At 42.1% G+C, this 23,289-nt stretch overlaps 1 protein-coding gene across 2 annotated transcripts in view; it reads right to left on the reverse strand.

Annotated features, from left to right (window-relative positions):
* LOC137294651 (probable G-protein coupled receptor CG31760) overlaps positions 1 to 23,289 on the reverse strand; it is a 61,399-nt gene that overhangs the window by 7,751 nt on the left and 30,359 nt on the right. Inside the window, exons 8-13 of one of the 2 annotated variants that reach the window (XM_067825712.1) lie at positions 22,242 to 22,310; positions 20,026 to 20,135; positions 13,045 to 13,259; positions 9,597 to 9,735; positions 6,351 to 6,456; positions 4,692 to 4,865 (exon numbers count right to left, since the gene is read on the reverse strand). In XM_067825712.1, coding sequence (XP_067681813.1) covers positions 4,692 to 4,865; positions 6,351 to 6,456; positions 9,597 to 9,735; positions 13,045 to 13,259; positions 20,026 to 20,135; positions 22,242 to 22,310 — 813 coding nt within the window. Of the gene's footprint in view, positions 1 to 3,745; positions 4,866 to 6,350; positions 6,457 to 9,596; positions 9,736 to 13,044; positions 13,260 to 20,025; positions 20,136 to 22,241; positions 22,311 to 23,289 lie in introns of those variants that run through there. The other variant, XM_067825713.1, reaches the window with a different exon arrangement.

Raw genomic sequence — 23,289 nt, forward strand, 5'->3', positions numbered from 1 at the left:
GTTACTAAAAGAATCTTACGTCGCCGAACTATGCGCCAAAGACGTCACTGTCAGGCACGCCGTGATGTGGACAGCATCTGAGGTCAGGAAGTCAAGGCTGGAACAGTATGTTGGTCACACATGACTATCTGAAGTCCTTGTGCTCGTGATGGAGTCTACAAGCATCCAGGAGGAAGTATTGCCGACGCTGCCGAACGTCGTCAGTTTGTATTGTAACGGTGTCTGGTAGCATCAGAAATCATTGAAGAACTCAGCTCACCATTTTAATGGAGTACCGGGACGTTCTTACACGTGTTGTGACAGACGTTTTGAACATTTACAACATAAGCGCACAAGCAGTCTGGATGAAGGCCAATGGTGGTCACATCTAATATTATCATTGTTAATTGAGTTGCTACAGCATCTATATTTAGGCATGTCGCCCTGTCTCCTGTTATAACCTATTGATTGGTGAATTACATATTGTAAACACTAATTATCATTACATTATTTTCATTAACAATAACCTAATTTTATGTGAGGCACAGTCACTTTTTCCCGCTAGTATGTAAATAACAGCAGAGATTTTCCAACTAGAATACTAATACGACTCACCACAATGCATATCCTTAAGGCAGATGTCCTCGACACTTGCAAGAAATATAAATATATACAATAAACGTTACATACGTTTATAGTGAACACGCTAACGGATATAACGAACTGTTCAGTAGGTGATAACGAACTATAAATCCCTCTTCCCTGGTCTCTCTCGAGTTCGTTATAGTCGTAGTGGATTGTTACTCCCAAATAATGGAAATAGCAGGATATATTTACATAAACACATATCCACTCTTGCTGGTGGAACACATGGATTGTATCGTTCGAGTTGCTCAGGCACCGGAGATGCCATTAGCTCTCACGTCAGTATAAAACATCGTATTGCTAGCTAGTGGTCTAACGTGTTGCAGGTACATAGTTGCACCCCTTGCAGTTGCAGGATACGCAGATGTTTGGTTCGAGTTCCAGATTTGGCTTGATTATAATCACCGGTATTTTATGCTGTTTGTGTTCATGTCTATCGCTAGGACACACGGATGGGGTTAAAGTAGTCTGACTTTCCTCACACATCACGATGACATACCTGAAACACTGTTAAAACTGGCGTTAAGCACAGTCACGCATCACGCTGACATACCTGAAACACTGTTCAAATTGGCGTTAAACACACTCATGCATCACGATGACATACCTGAAGCACTGTTAAAACTGGCGTTAAACACACTCACGCATCACGATGACATACCTGAAACACTGTTAAAACTGGCGTTAAACACACTCACGCATCACGATGACATATCTGAAACACTCACGCATCACGATGACATACCTGAAACACTGTTAAAACTGGCGTTAAACACACTCACGCATCACGCTGACATATCTGAAACACTGTTAAAACTGGCGTTAAACACACTCACGCATCACGATGACATACCTGAAGCACTGTTAAAACTGGCGTTAAACACACTCACGCATCACGATGACATACCTGAAGCACTGTTAAAACTGGCGTTAAACACACTCACGCATCACGATGACATACCTGAAACACTGTTAAAACTGGCGTTAAACACACTCACGCATCACGATGACATACCTGAAACACTGTTAAAACTGGCGTTAAACACACTCACGCATCACGATGACATATCTGAAACACTCACGCATCACTATGACATACCTGAAACACTGTTAAAACTGGCGTTAAACACACTCACGCATCACGCTGACATACCTGAAACACTGTTAAAACTGGCGTTAAACACATTCACGCATCACGCTGACATACCTGAAACACTGTTAAAACTGGCGTTAAACACACTCACGCATCACGCTGACATACCTGAAACACTCACGCATCACGCTGACATACCTGAAACACTGTTAAAACTGGCGTTAAACACAGTCACGCATCACGATGACATATCTGAAACACTCACGCATCACGATGACATACCTGAAACACTGTTAAAACTGGCGTTAAACACAGTCACGCATCACGATGACATATCTGAAACACTCACGCATCACGATGACATACCTGAAACACTGTTCAAATTGGCGTTAACACACTCATGCATCACGCTGACATACCTGAAACACTGTTAAAACTGGCGTTAAACACACTCATGCATCACGATGACATACCTGAAACACTCACGCATCACGATGACATACCTGAAACACTGTTAAAACTGGCGTTAAACACACTCACGCATCACGATGACATACCTGAAACACTGTTAAAACTGGCGTTAAACACACTCACGCATCACGATGACATACCTGAAACACTGTTAAAACTGGCGTTAAACACACTCACGCATCACGATGACATATCTGAAACACTCACGCATCACTATGACATACCTGAAACACTGTTAAAACTGGCGTTAAACACACTCACGCATCACGCTGACATACCTGAAACACTGTTAAAACTGGCGTTAAACACATTCACGCATCACGCTGACATACCTGAAACACTGTTAAAACTGGCGTTAAACACACTCACGCATCACGCTGACATACCTGAAACACTCACGCATCACGCTGACATACCTGAAACACTGTTAAAACTGGCGTTAAACACACTCACGCATCACGATGACATACCTGAAACACTGTTAAAACTGGCGTTAAACACAGTCACGCATCACGATGACATATCTGAAACACTCACGCATCACGATGACATACCTGAAACACTGTTAAAACTGGCGTTAAACACAGTCACGCATCACGATGACATATCTGAAACACTCACGCATCACGATGACATACCTGAAACACTGTTCAAATTGGCGTTAACACACTCATGCATCACGCTGACATACCTGAAACACTGTTAAAACTGGCGTTAAACACACTCATGCATCACGATGACATACCTGAAACACTCACGCATCACGATGACATACCTGAAACACTGTTAAAACTGGCGTTAAACACACTCACGCATCACGATGACATACCTGAAACACTGTTAAAACTGGCGTTAAACATACTCACGCATCACGATGACATACCTGAAACACTCACGCATCACGATGACATACCTGAAACATTCACGCATCACTATGACATACCTGAAACACTGTTAAAACTGGCGTTAAACACACTCACGCATCACGCTGAGATATCTGAAACACTCACGCATCACGATGACATACCTGAAACACTGTTAAAACTGGCGTTAAACACACTCACACATCACGATGACATACCTGAAACATTCATGCATCACGATGACATACCTGAAACACTGTTAAAACCGGCGTTAAACTCACATAGACATCCAGCGTTCGAAATAATCGGCGGTCCGGAAGTCCAGCCCCGTAGATATTGCATCGGGCCAGCAGTTTCAAATATCTGTTGGCCCTTCAGTGAATTATCGTTATCTGCCTTTTTCTTACAACTGGAATCTCCCCTTTGCTTTTTTCCTTTTATTAACGTCCAGGAATCATCCATGATCCACCATATTACGACCACCTAGTTTCAGTTCCCGGCATTTGAACGCTTTCCTCATAAGAATGTCAACACCGGTCTTTAACAAATAAAAACGTCTCACTGCGCCACAGGATTCGCTAACTGATTTTGTAGAAACAGTGTTCAGCTGTGACCATTGTAGTCTATTATATTTTCATTGGTTTGGCTTTAACAAAATGGGCCTGCAGATTTCATTCAGGGCCTGTAGATTTGAAAAACCTGCAGGCCGCAATTAAAGTAAAATTGCGTTACACACACTCACTCATTTATAATGCTGACATACCTGAACCACTGCTAAAACTGACGTTAAAAACACTCACTAATAACGCTGAATTCACCGGAATACCTGAAACACCGCTAACAGGGCGTTAAACACAATTTACTCACTCATGCGAGGCGACTGGCGATCACAGACTACCATGTTTATTGCTACAGCGTAACGTGCAAGAAGATCTGTACGCTCCGCCGTGATAACCGTTTCCAATTATTGCTGCAGAGCACATCCACAACGGTATTTGTAGGCTCGATGAGGACGATAATATATAATAAGTAAGCCCCTAGAATTCCATTTTGAAAACGATGTTACATCATACAGAACAGAAATCTAATATTACTCGGTTTTATGACGTCCCAGATTCATAACAATATACTGCATTAAGAACATAAACCTCATAAGAACTTCTGGAAGTAACCAATGACACAGATTTCAGGTTGATCAAAAAAGACAACATAGGGTGAGGTAATATAAACATTCTTTTAGGCACCCATTGGAAATGTCCGATTCTAAGGCTGAAGTTTGCATATACTATATGAAAATTATCAGACATGTGCACACATTAGGTATCTTGCGTTTACCTAACACTTGCAACAATTATTATTTCAAACATGATCAACTACACAAATATGTGTATAATGAGTGAGAAGGGAATCTGAAAGGAAACCCTAAGAGTGATCAAGTCCATGTGCATCTCACGTCTTCACACTGTATACCTACATACAAGATGAGCATTTTGTTTACATATGTTACACTTATATACTTGTTTTGTGTTGTTCTCGGTCCCAAACGTGCAGATGTTGAAATGGATTACAGCCACGTTCTCATTCTTAACTTCACAGTCATCATATCAGAGTTGTGTGTTATTGATATTAACGGGACCTACAATGCCGATGTAGACTTCATCTGGCATGACCTGGACGCCGACACTGCGTCTCTCCACCTGCATCTGGCTGACAGTGGGGACAGACATCTTCACCCTCCCCGTGATGGTCGTTGCTTGCGGCACCCCCACACTTCCCCCATCTTGAAGGTCGATACCTCTGTACAGAGCCCAGAACTGTAGGGAGAGGAGAATCACGATGCAACTCACCATATTATTCAGATATACAGATAGTTCTTTCTATTTACGTAAGTTCTAATGAATGTTGAAATGTCAAACGTGTTTGTCAACTAAAATATTACTTCTTCGATCGACCAAAGTCCATGAGTAGAAGTGAAATAAGATCAATATGAAATAATTTCAAAAGAAATATGTGATGATGTGATGCTACTGATCTTTCGGTTATCTATCTTACTGCTTATCAAAGCCATTCTAAGAGGCAATGTAGGGTTGTTAGGAACAGTCTGAAAGTTGTTCCGGCATACAGTGGTATTTCTGTCACATGATGTATGTTTTTTTATGATTTCGTAAAACCCCAGTAACTTATTCTTAAATGTTATAATTCAAACAGTCAATATCCTTTTATGGAATATTTTATAGGAACAAAAAATAATTGTAGATAGTTTGCTAATGAATGTAATATCTGTAATAGCTAGTATTGATATTACATGATTTCAGGAAATGGGTAGCAAGGGTTTCCGGTGAAAAACGATCGATTTAGTTTAGTCTCTCGTTACGAAGCCGGAAGTAATTGCAAAACCCATAAATGGGCGTAGTTATTTCACATAACGTTGCCAGTTCAGTGAGTGTGCGTGGTGTCTATTCGGATAGGATTCTAGTCACATACACACAACATGGAATTACATTTAATCGATTACTTTTACTTTGGTGAATTACATTTTTTCAAAATGACTTATATAACCATTTCTAACTTTCACTCCTAGCTCCTAACCTTACTTACAACCTCCTTCTCATCCTTCAACATCTCCCACGTGATTACTTTCACTCCTAGCTCCTAACCTTACTTACAACCTCCTTCTCATCCTTCAACATCTCCCACGTGATTACTTTCACTCCTAGCTCCTAACCTTACTTACAACCTCCTTCTCATCCTTCAACATCGCCCACTTGATTACTTTCACTCCTAGCTCCTAACCTTACTTACAACCTCCTTCTCATCCTTCAACATCTCCCACGTGATTACTTTCACTCCTAGCTCCTAACCTTACTTACAACCTCCTTCTCATCCTTCAACATCTCCCACGTGATTACTTTCACTCCTAGCTCCTAACCTTACTTACAACCTCCTTCTCATCCTTCAACATCTCCCACGTGATTACTTTCACTCCTAGCTCCTAACCTTACTTACAACCTCCTTCTCATCCTTCAACATCGCCCACTTGATTACCTTCACTTCATGGAAACATGGTCATGCAATTAGTTATTCTTACTAATTTGTGTGCAATGCAAGTTGATTATCGTTGTGTCATGAGAGTAACTGTTCCCTGCTAGTGGCGGCGTGGTGTTCCATCGATCTAAGCGTGTGTTAAAATCGATGCATCAGTGACCTACCCTCTCGACCTGAGCTGCACCTAACTGTTCTCTTAATGAATCATATGAATGCATTCATAAGTAAACATCAACAACTCATTGTTGTCTTACTTTTGGAGCGAAGATGAGAGCCATTGTAATGGTGACGAGGGCCTGTAGCTTGGCCATCAGGAGGAGGTACACGATGTCCGGGCCTGCCGACACCACGATGAACTGACTGAAACATGCATCAACGACATGTCAAAAGACTGAAATATTCATCAACGATATGTCACATGACTGACACATTCATCAACGGCATGTGACATGACTGAAACATTCATCAACGCCATGTCAAAGTGAAACATGCATCAACGACATGCCACAGGACTGAAATATTCATCAACACGATGTCACATGACTGAAGCATGCATCTCCGATATATCACAGGACTGAAACATGCATAAATGACATGTCACAGGACTGCAACTTTCATCAACGACATGTCAGATTGAAACGTGCATCAACGACATGTCACTTGACTGATCATGCATCAACAATATGTCAGCTGACTGAACCATTCATCAACGACTTCTCACAGGACTGAAACATTCATCAACGTCATCATCAACTGGTCATCAACTGTACTCAAGGAGCAACACTCCAGGAACAGAAAATCGGGACAACATACCATTGCAATTTGAAGTGAGTTTGAAACACACGGTTGCTGAGTGCAGAGTAAGGTCTAATGGTCTTGATTTTGGCCGGGGTAAAGGTATACTTGTTGTTATAGTGACGGGGTAAGGTGTAATTGTTGTAATAGTGACGGGGTAAGGTATAATTGTTAGAGTGACGGGGTAAAGTATAACTGTTGTTACAGTGACGGGGTAAGGTATAATTGTTAGAGTGACTGGGTAAGGATTAATTGTTGTTACAGTGACGGGGTGAAGTATAATTGTTGTTAGAGTGACGGGGTAAGGTATAATTGTTAGAGTGACTGGGTAAGGTATAATTGTTGTTAGATTGACGGGGTAAGGTATAATTGTTAGAGTGACGGGGTAAGGTATAACTGTTGTTAGAGTGACTGGGTAAGGTGAAATTGTTGTTAGAGTGACGGGGTAAGGTATAATTGTTGTTAGAGTGACGGGGTAAGGTATAATTGTTAGAGTGACGGGGTAAAGTATAATTGTTAGAGTGACGGGGTAAAGTATAATTGTTGTTAGAGTGACGGGGTAAGGTGTAATTGTTGTTATAGTGACGGGGTAAGGTATAATTGTTAGAGTGACGGGGTAAAGTATAATTGTGACGGGGTAAGGCATAATTGTTGTTATAGTGACGGGGTAAGGTATAATTGTTAGAGTGACGGGGTAAAGTATAATTGTTGTTAGAGTGACGGGGTAAGGTGTAATTGTTGTTATAGTGACGGGGTAAGGTATAATTGTTAGAGTGACGGGGTAAAGTATAATTGTTGCTAGAGTGAAGGGGTAAGGTATAATTGTTAGAGTGACGGGGTAAGGTGTAATTGTTGTTATAGTGACGGGGTAAGGTATAATTGTTAGAGTGAGTGGGTAAAGTATAACTGTTATTAGAGTTACGGGGTAATGTGTAATTGTTGTTAGGTTGACGGGGTAAAGTATAATTGTTGTTAGAGTGACGGGGTAAGGTGTAATTGTTGTTATAGTGACGGGGTAAGGTATAATTGTTAGAGTGACGGGGTAAAGTATAATTGTTGTTAGAGTGAAGGGGTAAAGTATAATTGTTAGAGTGACGGGGTAAGGTGTAATTGTTGTTATAGTGACGGGGTAAGGTATAATTGTTAGAGTGACGGGGTAAAGTATAATTGTTGTTAGAGTGAAGGGGTAAGGTATAATTGTTAGAGTGACGGGGTAAGGTGTAATTGTTGTTATAGTGACGGGGTAAGGTATAATTGTTAGAGTGACTGGGTAAAGTATAACTGTTATTAGAGTTACGGGTTAATGTGTAATTGTTGTTAGGTTGACGGGGTAAAGTATAATTGTTGTTATAGTGACGGGGTAAGGTATAATTGTTGTTAGAGTGACGGGGTAAGGTATAATTGTTATTTACATGACGGAGTTAAGATATGGTTATTGTTAGCGTGACATGGTAAGGTATAATTAGTGTTAGTAAGACGGGATGAGGTATAATTGTTAGAGTGACAGGGTGAGGTATAACTGTTAGAGTGACGGGGTAAGGCATAATTTTCAGAGTGACAGGGTAAGGTATAGCTGTTAGAGTGACGAGGTAAGGTATAATAGTTGTTAGCATGACGAGGCAAGGTATAAGTGTTCGTATGGCGGGGTAAGATATAACAGTTAGTATGACGGGGTAAGGTATAATCGTAAGAGTGACGCGGTAAGGTGCAAGAGTTGTTAGCATGACGATATAAGGTATAATTGTTAGCATGACGAGGTAAGTTATAATTGTTAGAATGATGCAGGTATAATTGTTAGCATGACGCGATAAGATATAACTGTCAGTTTGACGCAGTAAGGTATAATTGTTAGCATGACACGGTAAGGTATAATTGTTAGAGTGACGGCGTAAGGATTAATAGTTTTTAGCATGACCGGGTAAGGTATAATTGTTAGTGTGATGTGGTAATGTATAATGTTTAGAGCGACGGGCTAAGGTATAATTGTTAGCATGACGCAGTAAGGTATAGTTGTTAGCATGACGGGGTAAGGTATAATTGTTGTTAGCATGACGGGGTAAGGTATAATTGTTAGCGTGACCTTATAATGTATAGTTATTAGTATGATGGCGTGAGGTATAATTGTTAGAGTGACGGGGTAAGGTATAATTAGCACGACGGGGTTAGGTTAGGTATAATTGTTGTTAGCAAGACGGGTAAGGTGTACGTGTTGTTAATAAAACGGGGTAGGCATAACACATTTGCGTTAGCAGAGGAAGATCAACTGGTCGTTAGTATGAGCAGGGAAAGGTATAATAATTGTGAAGATACGTTGCGTATATTCATTTAGAGTGAAGAACTGATGGTCATTAACTATCAAAGCATTGTCATTAGTGTAAGCAGATAAGTTGCACTGGGTAACAAGGTCGTCTGTTTGAATCGATAATCGGAGCACTGAGGACAAAAGGTCGTTAGGTTTCAAAGATGATATATGCCTTTGATGGACACCACTTAGGTGAAACTAATACTCATACAAAAAACTCATTAGAAAATGAGTTTTTCGAAGTTGCCATTACTATTACCAAAACGGATACGACCCAAAAGAACGGCAACGATGTTCCATGCTAATTAAGCTAAAGGCTTCCTTGCTTTACAGAGCAGTGAGTCGTTACTTATTTCTGTCTCCGAATACAGCTGCAAAACAAAGTAGTCGTTTTACCACTTACTTGAGGATGAGGATGAAGCTGCCGAGGATGATGGCGTTGTACGTTGACCACGTGATGTGCTTGCTTTCGTTGAAGTGAGCAGGTGCCTTCCTGACCGTGAAACACAGGTACACCCCGAACAACAACAGGAGCGCCTCGGCTGAGAGAAGGACATGATAACATGCATGTAACGTAAAGAAACATAATATCAGAAGGAGACTCAGGTAGGGTGTCGCGTGCATCAGATGGCTTAAGTTATGACAGAAGAGACGTAAAATATCACTCACTCTCACTCACTCATTCTCATAGCTTAATTTCCCTATTCGAGACCCTGTGATCCCTATATCCCCATTCCAGTCGGTCCCTATATCACCATTCCAGTCGGTCCCTATATCACCGTTACAGTCGGTCCCTATATCACCATTCCAGTCGGTCCCTATATCACTATTACAGTCGGTCCCTATATCACCATTCCAGTCGGTCCCTATATCACCATTACAGTCGGTCCCTATATCACCATTCCAGTCGGTCCCTATATCACCATTCCAGTCGGTCCCTATATCACCGTTACAGTCGGTCCCTATATCACCATTCCAGTCGGTCCCTATATCACCATTACAGTCGGTCCCTATATCACCGTTACAGTCGGTCCCTATATCACCGTAACAGTCGGTCCCTATATCACCATTACAGTCGGTCCCTATATCACCATTACAGTCGGTCCCTATATCACCGTTACAGTCGGTCCCTATATCACCGTTACAGTCGGTCCCTATATCACCGTTACAGTCGGCCCCTATATCACCATTCCAGTCGGTCCCTATATCACCGTTACAGTCGGTCCCTGTATCACCGTTACAGTCGGTCCCTGTATCACCGTTACAGTCGGTCCCTATATCACCGTTACAGTCGGTCCCTATATCACCGTTACAGTCGGTCCCTATATCACCGTTACAGTCGGTCCCTATATCACCGTTACAGTCGGTCCCTATATCACCGTTACAGTCGGTCCCTATATCACCGTTACAGTCGGTCCCTATATCACCGTTACAGTCGGTCCCTATATCACCATTCCAGTCGGTCTCTATATCACCGTTACAGTCGGTCCCTACATCACCGTTACAGTCGGTCCCTATATCACCGTTACAGTCGGTCCCTATATCACCGTTACAGTCGGTCCCTATATCACCATTACAGTCGGTCCCTATATCACCGTTACAGTCGGTCCCTATATCACCGTTACAGTCGGTCCCTATATCACCGTTACAGTCGGTCCCTATATCACCATTCCAGTCGGTCCCTATATCACCGTTACAGTCGGTCTCTATATCACCATTACAGTCGGTCCCTATATCACCGTTACAGTCGGTCCCTATATCACTATTACAGTCGGTCCCTATATCACCATTACAGTCGGTCCCTATATCACCATTCCAGTCGGTCCCTATATCACCATTACAGTCGGTCCCTATATCACCGTTACAGTCGGTCCCTATATCACCATTACAGTCGACCCCTATATCACCATTACAGTCGGTCCCTATATCACCATTCCAGTCGGTCCCTATATCACCATTCCAGTCGGTCCCTATATCACCATTACAGTCGGTCCCTATATCACCGTTACAGTCGGTCCCTATATCACCAATACAGTTGGTCCCTATATCACCGTTACAGTCGGTCCCTATATCACCGTTGCAGTCGGTCCCTATATCACTATTACAGTCGGTCCCTATATCACCGTCACAGTCGGTCCCTATATCACCGTTACAGTTGGTCCCTATATCACCGTTACAGTCGGTCCCTATATCACGATTACAGTCGGTCCCTATATGACCGTTACAGTCGGTCCCTATATCACCGTTACAGTCGGTCCCTATATCACCGTTACAGTCGGTCCCTATATCACCATTCCAGTCGGTCCCTATATCACCGTTACAGTCGGTCCCTACATCACCGTTACAGTCGGTCCCTATATCACCGTTACAGTCGGTCCCTATATCACGATTACAGTCGGTCCCTATATCACCATTACAGTCGGTCCCTATATCACCATTACAGTCGGTCCCTATATCACCATTACAGTCGGTCCCTATATCACCGTTGCAGTCGGTCCCTATATCACCATTACAGTCGACCCCTATATCACCATTACAGTCGGTCCCTATATCACCATTCCAGTCGGTCCCTATATCACCATTACAGTCGGTCCCTATATCACCGTTACAGTCGGTCCCTATATCACCATTACAGTTGGTCCCTATATCACCGTTACAGTCGGTCCCTATATCACCGTTACAGTCGGTCCCTATATCACTATTATAGTCGGTCCCTATATCACCGTTACAGTCGGTCCCTATATCACTATTACAGTCGGTCCCTATATCACCGTTACAGTCGGTCCCTATATCACCATTACAGTCGGTCCCTATATCACCATTCCAGTCGGTCCCCATGTCACCGTTACAGTCGGTCCCTATATCACCATTCCAGTTGGTCCCTATATCACCGTTACAGTCGGTCCCTATATCACCGTTACAGTCGGTCCCTATATCACCATTACAGTCGGTCCCTATATCACCATTACAGTCGGTCCCTATATCACCATTACAGTCGGTCCCTATATCACCATTACAGTCGGTCCCTATATCACCGTTACAGTTGGTCCCTATATCACCATTCCAGTCGGTCCCTATATCACCATTCCAGTCGGTCCCTATATCACCATTCCAGTCGGTCCCTATATCACCATTCCAGTCGGTCCCTATATCACCATTACAGTCGGTCCCTATATCACCGTTACAGTCGGTCCCTATATCACCATTACAGTCGGCAATGATCACGTGAAAACACATCCGAACCAATCAATATTTGCTAGTGAGTGAAGGAATGAGTTCAGTTTTACGCGACTTTTTGCAATATTCCAGCAATATCACAGCGGGGGACACAAGAAATGGGCTTAAGACATTGTAAGCATGTGAGTAATCGAACTCGGGTCTTCGGCGTGACGATCGAACACTTTAACCACGAGGCTACCTACCGCCCCAATAGTAAGTGAAGTCATGTCTGCAGTCACATTATGAGCGGCGTCAGCGTTCGGGTTTACAATATTGTTTCATTCTAACATTTCACAAACTCTGTCTATGCTTGCCTACAATAGTAATCGTAATCGTGAAATCACAGCCATAAATGTCGGACACATGTCATATAATTTGCTGTGTCCGAATGCCACTTGCTGAATAACGGATAAAACTAATTTCTCAAGAATCCATGGCACGAATACACTACATTCACTAAGAAGTAGAGGTTTGTGTCAGATCATTCAGGATAACATGGAACAACATGTGGCGGTTTGCTGGGATCGCTTCTGTAATAGAAACTATATATGATAAACACGCCCTGACTAATGTACATCTACATGAAGATAAAGATACCCTTACTTATGTAAATTTAACTTAAACACACTTACCTCCATATATGGCAAACATCCACCATGTAGGGCCACAATGAAAGAACTTGAGTGAGTTGGAGGCGGTGATAGTAACGGCACGTGGAGGCTCTATTGCCGTCCAGCATGACAAATACACGACAACCACAACGACAATAGGCACAAGACGATGTAACAAGGATTTGTCAGGCAGACTGATTCGCTTCATTGAACCCACACTGAAAATCACGGATATTCTGAAAAAAGAAACAGTAAAAGTACGATATTGTTTCGACCTTGCTATTTGCAAAACATGACTTACATCGACGAAACGGAAAGAGACTCAACAAACCCCACTGTTTCTCTATCAGACTGACGAACTGCATTCTATGTCACGATATCATTCGAGGTTATATCACTAAGGTTTCCATACGCCATGTTTCCATGGCCAAATATGCTGAAGATGATAATGTAATGAGCCCTTATTCGCGAAACGTTCGCAGTCCAAGGATTCTTAACTTCGATCGTGGACAATGTTTTAAGGATGAGCGTAAGAAGTTCTTCAACTTTGCACTCTGGTTACCTTCATGACTTAGGCGCCCCTAGGTGCTTTGTGAAGGGGCGCCCTGAAAAATACCGTTTCCCTATAGTGTAGGGATACATTTGGGAGAATTGTTTTTCTTACATATGCTGATTATACGATTGGAAATTTATAACACTGACCAATCAAAACTCGCGTTACATACTTTGGTGTATTAGAATCAGCTTATGGACGCAAATTACGGGATTACGGGATAACAAACGTGGCGTCATGCTTCTCCGGAGTGAGTGAGTGAGTGTGAGATTTACGTGAGTGGATGAGTGAGATAACTGAAAAATGCCACTTCAGAAATGCAAAGTATACCATAAACTCACGGTGAGATCACTGCTGTACAGTGCAATCCCAAGGCTAATTTCCATACCTTAAGATAGTCTAGCGACTGATGTGATGTTACAGCTATAAATTGTACAGTGACATTGGATCTTGAGTATATGTCACTCGTTTCGGCTACTCCTGTACTAGCCAAGGTGCGTGTTCACTCGATACCACCCGGGAATACATCTGGAGGTTGTTGTTTAATCTACACTAACGATGTTATCCCGTCGCCGTGGTTGTGACGCACCTGTGGCTGCAAGGTGTGACTACAGGAGCTATAACCCAGTCCATTGAACATGTGATGTAATACGTAATGGTCATGTTGCTGACTGTTGTAGGTATACACGCTGTGCCGAGGTAATTACTCATAGTTGTCACAGAACTTTTGCTTTTCTTCCTGGAAAACTGTGTATACAGGTGGCTGCCATTAACATTCTGCGTGCGTGCGTGCGTGCGTGCGTGCGTGCGTGAGTGCGTGCGTGTTCTGGTTTTCTAAATTTAGGAAAAATTCATTTCAGGGAAACATTTTTGGCCTTGGGTTGGTTATGCTAAACAGCATATGAAAAGGCCGCTTCTAAATATGTCTGGGTTTTTTTTATAAACTCATATAAAACGTTATCATGAAATCTGAGAATAATAGACTGTAGCCAATATATATTTTATGTAAGTAGTCAAGTCAGGTAATATACTATGTATTAGAATTCAGTGGTAGTGACGACGTTTACAAGTCGTCTTGACAACAGTGTTCCACAATAAAGCTAAAGGAAATCGTGTGGGCACAATGGCGGTAGACTTGTCCGACACTGGTCAGTGGCCTGCACGACAGATCTTCCAGGCTCCCTGCAGCTATCTTCATGCTATCGCTCACGGGTTTGTCAGGCTTGGGAATGTCACCTTATTGGTATTCACTGTGCTGCCGCCAGTTGCTGTTGCTATCACATTGATTATAACTAACATAGCAAGCACGTGAAAAGATCGAATATCCCCAGGCAATTTATTGCGGGATGAAATTCATTAGGGTTTCTTTGATTTGACGCCGTGTTTGGTTTATGGAGGAGCACCGTAATTGGCCGTTTCGTATCGCACTCGTTATAGAAACGACATTAAAGAAAGTTACTCTTTATCCTCAAATAGAATGAGATGATTCAGGCGATAGTAATTTTCTAGTGTATTTAACTAGCAATCACAATCAAAGTCACAATCACAGTCACAATCCACATCACGTCGTTTAGGGGAGGATGAAGTCAGCATCAAGTAGTGCGACTGCTCAATTATTATGTTGCATATATATCCTTGATTAACATACGCACACACTGAAATTACTCACATTAGCATCGGAGCAGCAACTAGTACTTAACCGAGACATTGTCTCGTAGTACACTCAGGTTTATGCACATCGAAATAGCTGACGTAAACCACCACAGAGGTTGTTTCAAGTCGCTGATATTGAAGTGTGTCTAGTAGTTACATTATGTCTGATCTTAAGCTAGGGTTTCACTATATTCTCGACAGCTACGGCAGACTCGTTTCGCCGAAACAGCGTGGACACCGGGATGGACGTGAGGCAACGTAGGGGACCTGAATGAACAAACGTGACAGTCCGTGATTGCCGTGGATGGTGTGACAGATACTTAAACTTTTAAAAAATTTGTAACGGCGGTCACGTGACAACACATAATAGGCCGTAACAAAACTTGTACACTGTGTGATGTGGGACGGGATGCATGTGTAGTCCATGGTTTCTCACGGTTCTTTCGAGTTTTGTCACGTTCGGCCAAGTTAGTTTGGCGTTTTGTCACGGTTGTTTCGCCCTTGCTCTCCGTTTTCTCCAGGCAAGCTAGGTTGTAGCCGATTCGTCCTGTTCTATCACACGTCCGCGAACAACATGTTGTGTTCTCTGGCATTCCCTCTCTGCAGCTGATGTTGGACTTCTTGCTGACGCAAGGACTCAATGTATGCCCCCAGCAAAGGTTCAGACATAAAATCTTCAATCTTCATCTTGGGATTTCATTCTGCTCTTTTCTCCTGCTGCTATTTCTTGGAAGGCATTATGTTGATACAGTGGGCACAAACGTGCTCCAAAGCTGACCGCCGCCCGCGTTTTATTCGTGGAAAGTCTTGATAGAATGCGAACAACTTGTCAAATCTTGATTGTGGAAATCCACCAGAACGAGACAGACCGGGAGGAAACGTAATAGACTGCGGGCCGAACTGTAAAGTTCCTTTGTGTTTCCGGGACGCACGGATACCACGTTAGACCCTGAGAAAAACGAACAGTGGACCGAACAGGGCAGCCTTAGCATTACAGATCATCTGACATGAAGGCGACAATAAGGGCATTCCAGTAGGTGCAACAGTTCGTGGTGACGACCATCGACAAACTCGGCACGATTTCTGTGAACCTCATGTGATCACATGTCGCACTACTTCAGAACCTGCATCCATGGCACGAGTTTTCGTGGCTGTGGATACATACACTCGCAGCTAAATATGAACGTGTGAGCACCTGTGCATCACGTATATCAAAAGGCAATGTCATATACATATCGCAAAAAGAACTCGAACAGCACACAAAAAGGTATAATGTAATATGTAACATGAAATATAATGTAATATACTGTAATATACTGTAGTATAATATCTGTAGCATAATATAATATACTGTACTATATATATAATGTGGTACAATGTAATACAATGTACCCACGATGGAAGGCAACAAGAGACCGGTTCATACTTAGAGTTAAGCGTGTTGTTCCACAAAAGAACTCTCCACAAGCCCTTGCGTGGTGTGTTGATGACTCTTTCTAGCAACCAGCACCCCTGTATGTCTAATTGTCTTGCAGCAGCTCCGGCCTTTAGTGTTAAAAGGTTACCAGTTAACTACAGTCGATCAGACTCTTTCTACGAGGTCAGCAACAGCATATGACTCAGTTGTGGCACCTGTAGCTCCCCTGTCTCCCTAACGCATACCTGGTGGGAGTTGATTAAGGTATCGACACCGCGCAGCATATAGGGATTACAGTCATTGATCTCGCAATCAATGTCTGTCGAAGCTGGAGGAAGCAAATGCGTGTGAAATGTACACTGCTCCAGTACGATACCTTTCACGTATATCTCTACAGCTTATACGTTTAGCGAAGTGTTTATTATTTTATTGTTGGAATATATCATAGACAGACAAACTTGGGTGAGGGCATATTCGGCAATATTCTAGGTTACCGGTAGTGTAACGTTCACCTGTATTGATTGACATCTGGACTACACAATCCCATGATTGATAGATATGATGATCAGTTATCCAAGTCGTCAGACTCAGGGAAAATGCCAGAGTCTAACGACCCGAACCATTCAGCCACCTCCTACAGCTAGCTAAAACCTAATCTGCCAGGATTTCCTCCGAATTCCCACTTCAGTCGTCCACTCAGTGAGATGCTGGGGCACATTATACTTCAGGACCCACTTAAATATGAAGAGCAGTGAAATCTACAGTAACTGCATTATAGTATGTTATAGTATCTTCATTCAAGCAAAGGTCATCTGAAAATCGTCATCGACAATGGGATACTGAAGTACTCCCATTCCTCATGGACTAAGTATAGAGTATATAGTCACTGTAACGCTGTTCTTGACATCTGATCAGCTCTTTCAGCGTTTGGCTGTAAGCCGAGAGGAATATACAAACCAGATTAAGACAATTTTGTATGACGAGCGGTGACACCAGTGTAGAAAATGAATATCAGCACACGTTGGTCTGTGAGTAGTGAGGCACAATGGGCTCTAATTACTAGTGTGTATCAGGGTAGCTTAGATCGGTTTCTGGGACTTCAACACGTGTCATCTGAGAGCAATGATACGTTATTCAATACATACGTGTTCTTGTGTAATGTACCCGCTGACCATTATGCTTTATAACAATTACACTACACTAGTGGGCTTGTACTAAAAGTTATTCGGGTTTCATATGCACAACAGGACATTCGAGGAATTCGAGATGGGTTTCGGAGACATACGGTGAGTACTTCAAGATGGGATTTCTCACGTAAGATGTGGACTTCGAGAGTGACTCCAGACGTGTATTTCGAGATGGGATTTTATGTATACAAGGGATTCGAGTAGGGCTTTCATATATACGATAAGGACGTCGGGATAGGATTTCATATAGACAACATGGGCTTTCAGATGGGCTTTCGTTATATAAGAGAAAGACGTCGAGATGCGTTTTCGTGTGTACAATGGATTCGAGATGGGATTTCATAGATACGACAATAACGTCGAGATGGGATTTGACAGGGGCCTCGAGATGGGTTTGTTATTTACAAGAGATGAGGTTGGCTTTCATACATGCAACAAGGACTCCATGACGGGCTTTCACATATAGGATAAGGACCTCGAGATGGGTTTGTTATTTACAAGAGATGAGGTTGGCCTTCATACATGCAACAAGGACTCCATGACGGGCTTTCACATATAGGATAATGACCTCGAGATGGGAATTCATATACACAACAGGGATTTGACGCTCACAAAAACACAGAAGTTGACTGCATAACATCGAAACTAAAGGATATGTCATGCCATGCGAAGAGAGGGTACCAGCCAGAAGCTTCTCACCACAAAAGACACTTGCTAATTTGAGTACCCTCGATCCATGTATTTCATAAAAGAATAAACATTTCTCACTGCTCTTATAAACGGTATACAATATTTTAAGCAGGAAAAGGTATTTTGTATTTAATTTCTCATTGCTATTGTACAATTCATAAAGTGTTTTGCGAAATGGAGAAAATGTGATAATTTCTCTGGCCACAGCTAATGGATGACGCCACCGCACGGCATCAATGAACTTTCTTTGCGCCTTCGGCTACAACATTAGGTTGTGTTGATTTCTTTAATAATTGATTTTGATGCAATACAATTTTTCATGTCATTAATAATTTGTTGGTGGATTCGTTATCACTTGTTTAATGATATATATTTCTTATTGACTAACAGTATTTGATGATTACACACTAATTTATATTATTTATTTTAGGGTAACATAATATTATTTAGGGTCATGCTAGGAAGCAAGTTTCATGTCATTAATCGTTTCTTGTCTTTAATCTTATTTTCCCTTTAATATATAAAGTGAGGGGCTTTTGGTCAATTTTCGAGGGCGGTGTGTCCAGAAGGGCTTTTGACCCAGACACGCGAGGAGAACACTCTTTCAGAGCAAAGGCAAAATGGTGGAAAACATTATTGATGTACGGTTGTGACCACCTGGAAGCGACTGTCGTTGTCTGGATGCTCCATTCAAGGACCTATACAATCCGTCTAATCAGTCTGTTTACTAATGATCTTAGCAGCCCTGGCAGGTAAGCTTTTGATATGTTAATAACAGGCACTGGTGTGGGTAGAACCATATGAGGGTGTGGCCGCTTTATAAACGGCCAAAACACAGGTGTGTTTGTTTTATACTCGATACCAGTACATTGGTGTTGAGTTTATGGATGGGAGGACATCGAACAAGGTTTTTCAAGCCGCAGCTGTTTCGAGTGAAGAAAAGAAATGAGCTTCATTGACTTTTGTGATCGTACTAGATAAACAACTGATAGTTATAATGGAAGATCAGTTCAGATGAAATGTTGCACAGGGGAAATAGTAATTTGTTTTGAGTGAATAAAAAAATGAGTTGCATTGATTTTAGTGATCGTACTGGGTAATACAACTGACAGTCATACCATTATGGAAGGCCTATTGAGATGAAATGTTTCAATGGGATGACTCGTGCAAGCTTTCATTTCTTAAAATAGTAATGCCGTTCGTTCTGCAACAATGCTAAATGCAATTTATGTGGAAAAGATTTTGTAAGTATTAGTTTGTGAAGAGGTTGTATAGACATGGAACCAAGGTAATACACATTCATCCGTCAGTATCGCTGATCCTGGATTTGATGGTAAAGTAAACTGTTTAAACTGTTCAAGTGTTCGCTCCATGTACTACAAACAAGTACGCAGAACCCATAAGAACACTACGTAAAACGCTACTCACTCATTCACTCACTCAATCACTCATTCCCTTACTCACTCATTCTTTCACTCACTCATCGCTGAGTACACACGTACCTCCATGTCTTCAGTATAAGGGCTCCGTACATGACGCTGAAGCCGCAGTGGAAAGGCCAGATCTCTATAGTACAGCTGACATCACTGGGCTCTCCATACAACACAAACCCCTGCAACAGTGGAAAGGCCAGATCTCTATAGTACAGCTGACATCACTGGGCTCTCCATACAACACAAACCCCTGCAACAGTGGAAGGGCCAGATCTCTATAGTACAGCTGACATCACTGGGCTCCCCATACAACACAAACCCCTGCAACAGTGGAAGGGCCAGATCTCTATAGTACAGCTGACATCACTGGGCTCTCCACACAACACAAACCCTGCAACAGTGGAAGGGCCAGATCTCTATAGTACAGCTGACATCACTGGGCTCTCCATACAACACAAACCCCTACAACAGTGGAAAGGCCAGATCTCTATAGTACAGCTGACATCACTGGGCTCTCCATACAACACAAACCCCTGCAACACCACAACGTGGAAACATGACGTTGGTGACGACAGTTCATGTATAAAGAATCAATGACAATGGAACATCTGTATCGACCAGGAACATTGACAATACAACCCCTGTGTACAGTTAATTGACATTATAACCTCCGTGTACAGTTCGTTGACAATACAACTCCTGTGTACAGTTCATTGACAATATACCTCCCTGGATATAGCTCACTGACAATACAACCCCTGTGTACAATTCATTGACAATACAACCTCCGTGTGCAGTTCATTGACAATACAACCTCTGTGTACAGTTCATTGACAATACAACCCCTATATACAGTTCATTGACAATGAACCCCCTTGATATTCTTCACTGACAATACAAACCTGTGTACAGTTCATTGACAACACAATCCTGTGTACAGTTCATTGACAATACAACCCTGTGTACAGTTCATTGACAATACATGCTCCTTGTACAGTTCATTGACAATACAACCTCTGTGTACAGTTCATTGAAAATACAACCTCTGTGTACAGAGGTTTCACAATAGAAACCCATGTGTGCAGAATGCTGACAATACAACCCCTGTGTACAGTTCATTGACAACACAATCCTGTGTACAGTTCATTGACAATACAACCCTGTGTACAGTTCATTGACAATACATGCTCCTTGTACAGTTCATTGACAATACAACCTCTGTGTACAGTTCATTGAAAATGCAACCTCTGTGTACAGTTCATTGACAATACAACCTCCTTGTACAGTTCATTGACAATACATGCTCCTTGTACAGTTCATTGACAATACAACCCCTGTGTACAATTCATTGACAATACAACCTCCATGTACAGGTCATTAACAATACAACCTCTGCGTACAGTTCACTGACAATACAACCTCTGTATACAGTTTATTGTCAATACACCCCCTGGATCTTCGTCACTGACAATACAACCGCTGTGTACAGTTCATTGACAATACACCCTTTGTACAGAGCGCTGACAATACAACCCCTGTGTACAGTTCATTGACAAAACAACCATGTGTACAGTTCAGTGGCAATACAACCCTGTGTACAGTTCATTGACGATACAGCCCCTGTGTTCAGTTCAGTGACAATACAACCCCTGTGTACAGTTCATTGACAATTCCAACCTGAGTACAGTTCATTGACAATACAACCTCCTTGTACAGTTCATTGACAATACAACCCCTGTGTACAGTTCACTGACAATACAACCTCCGTGTACAGTTCACTGGCAAGACATCAAGCCAGTTGTCACTTCGGTGTACATATGGTCTTGCCGGTGTTCTCACTGCATAAGTTGTTTTGCCAGTGAACTGTACATAGAGGTTGTATTTTTAGTGAACTGTATAGAGAGGTTGTATTGTCAATGAACTGTACACAGAGATTGTATTATCAGTGAACTGTGCACAGACGTTGTGTTGTCAATGAACTGTACACAGAGGTTGTATTATCAGTTAACTGTACACAGAGGTTGTATTGTCAGTGAACTGTAAACACAACCCCCGTATACAGTTAACTGATAATACAACCTCTGTTGTATACAATACCGATGTGACATTTGTTGACTGCAAGGTGCGAAACAGTGACGGTATTAGTAGAAACTTGTCAAGACAATGTTCCTAGGGTAAATGTGGTCATACTGCACACCGACACACAATGGCAGCCCTGAGGACGGATTATGATGAACCGTTTATGACGACAACATGCTACAAGAGTACAATGAGTTGATACTTACATGACAGCACATGATGACAGCTCCGAGGCACATGAGGTGAAGAAACAAAGGACTAGCAGTTTTGATCACCTGTAAAAGAAACACTCTTAACTTTTGAACAGGCGCGACTACTATAACTGCACGTTATATCGACCGGGACTGTAAGAAATAATATTTGAAGAAAGTCACTCAAGTTTCCGATTACATATAAAAGCTATATAACTGATAGTGTATGTATCCCGACGGCTGTGCGTGTATTTCACAGGTACAGACAGTCATGAGACAATGGTGAGAGAATAAAATAATGACATGGTGACATTGCTACTAGGTGTGTAGAGGTGCAGCTTGTATTTTACCCAAAGTACAATAAACATGTTTTAAGCATTATGTAATTAGTATGTATGCATGTGTGTGCGCGTGCGCGTGCGTGCGTGTATGCGCGCACGTAATTCCTTATATTTCGGTCACAGAAAGAAGCAACTACGTGTAAACTGCAAATGTTATGTTCCGTAGTTTACATCAAATTGTTAGGTTCCAAAGGCCCAGCGAAAATTCGTTTGTGCTGCACTCTCTTGATTGCAACATTATCTAAAACTTTGGGAAAACAAAATAACTTGACCAGATATATCGTGTGGTTAGTATGAAATTTACACGAAAAACGATACTAAAATTATTCGATAAGCCAGAAACACTTATATCTGGAGATTTCAGTTACCAAGGGCACTTCGTTTCAGTTCTCTAGCTGAGTGATCAGGGTTTTCTTTACTACTGAGGCCATGAGCAATATTCTGTTAATATAAATGACTATCTTCACGGGGCGTCATTGCATGCAGACGAATTCACGCCATTGAAGAACAACGAGGACAACGGAGGCTCTCATTACTCTGCCTAATGGCGATGGTCATCCGTCCATCTCGTGGTCAAATATGTTGGCACTTCTGACGGAAGGAAGGAGTATTTCCGCTGACAGGCATTAAAGGCTTCCGATACAGGAAACGAGAAGAAAGATCAGAATCTGAGATCTCGTGACAATAACCTGTGCGATGTTTTGTTAGGTTGTCAGGTAGTT

The sequence above is a fragment of the Haliotis asinina genome, chromosome 8, assembly GCF_037392515.1.
Source record: "Haliotis asinina isolate JCU_RB_2024 chromosome 8, JCU_Hal_asi_v2, whole genome shotgun sequence".
In the NCBI taxonomy this organism is placed as follows: domain Eukaryota; kingdom Metazoa; phylum Mollusca; class Gastropoda; order Lepetellida; family Haliotidae; genus Haliotis; species Haliotis asinina.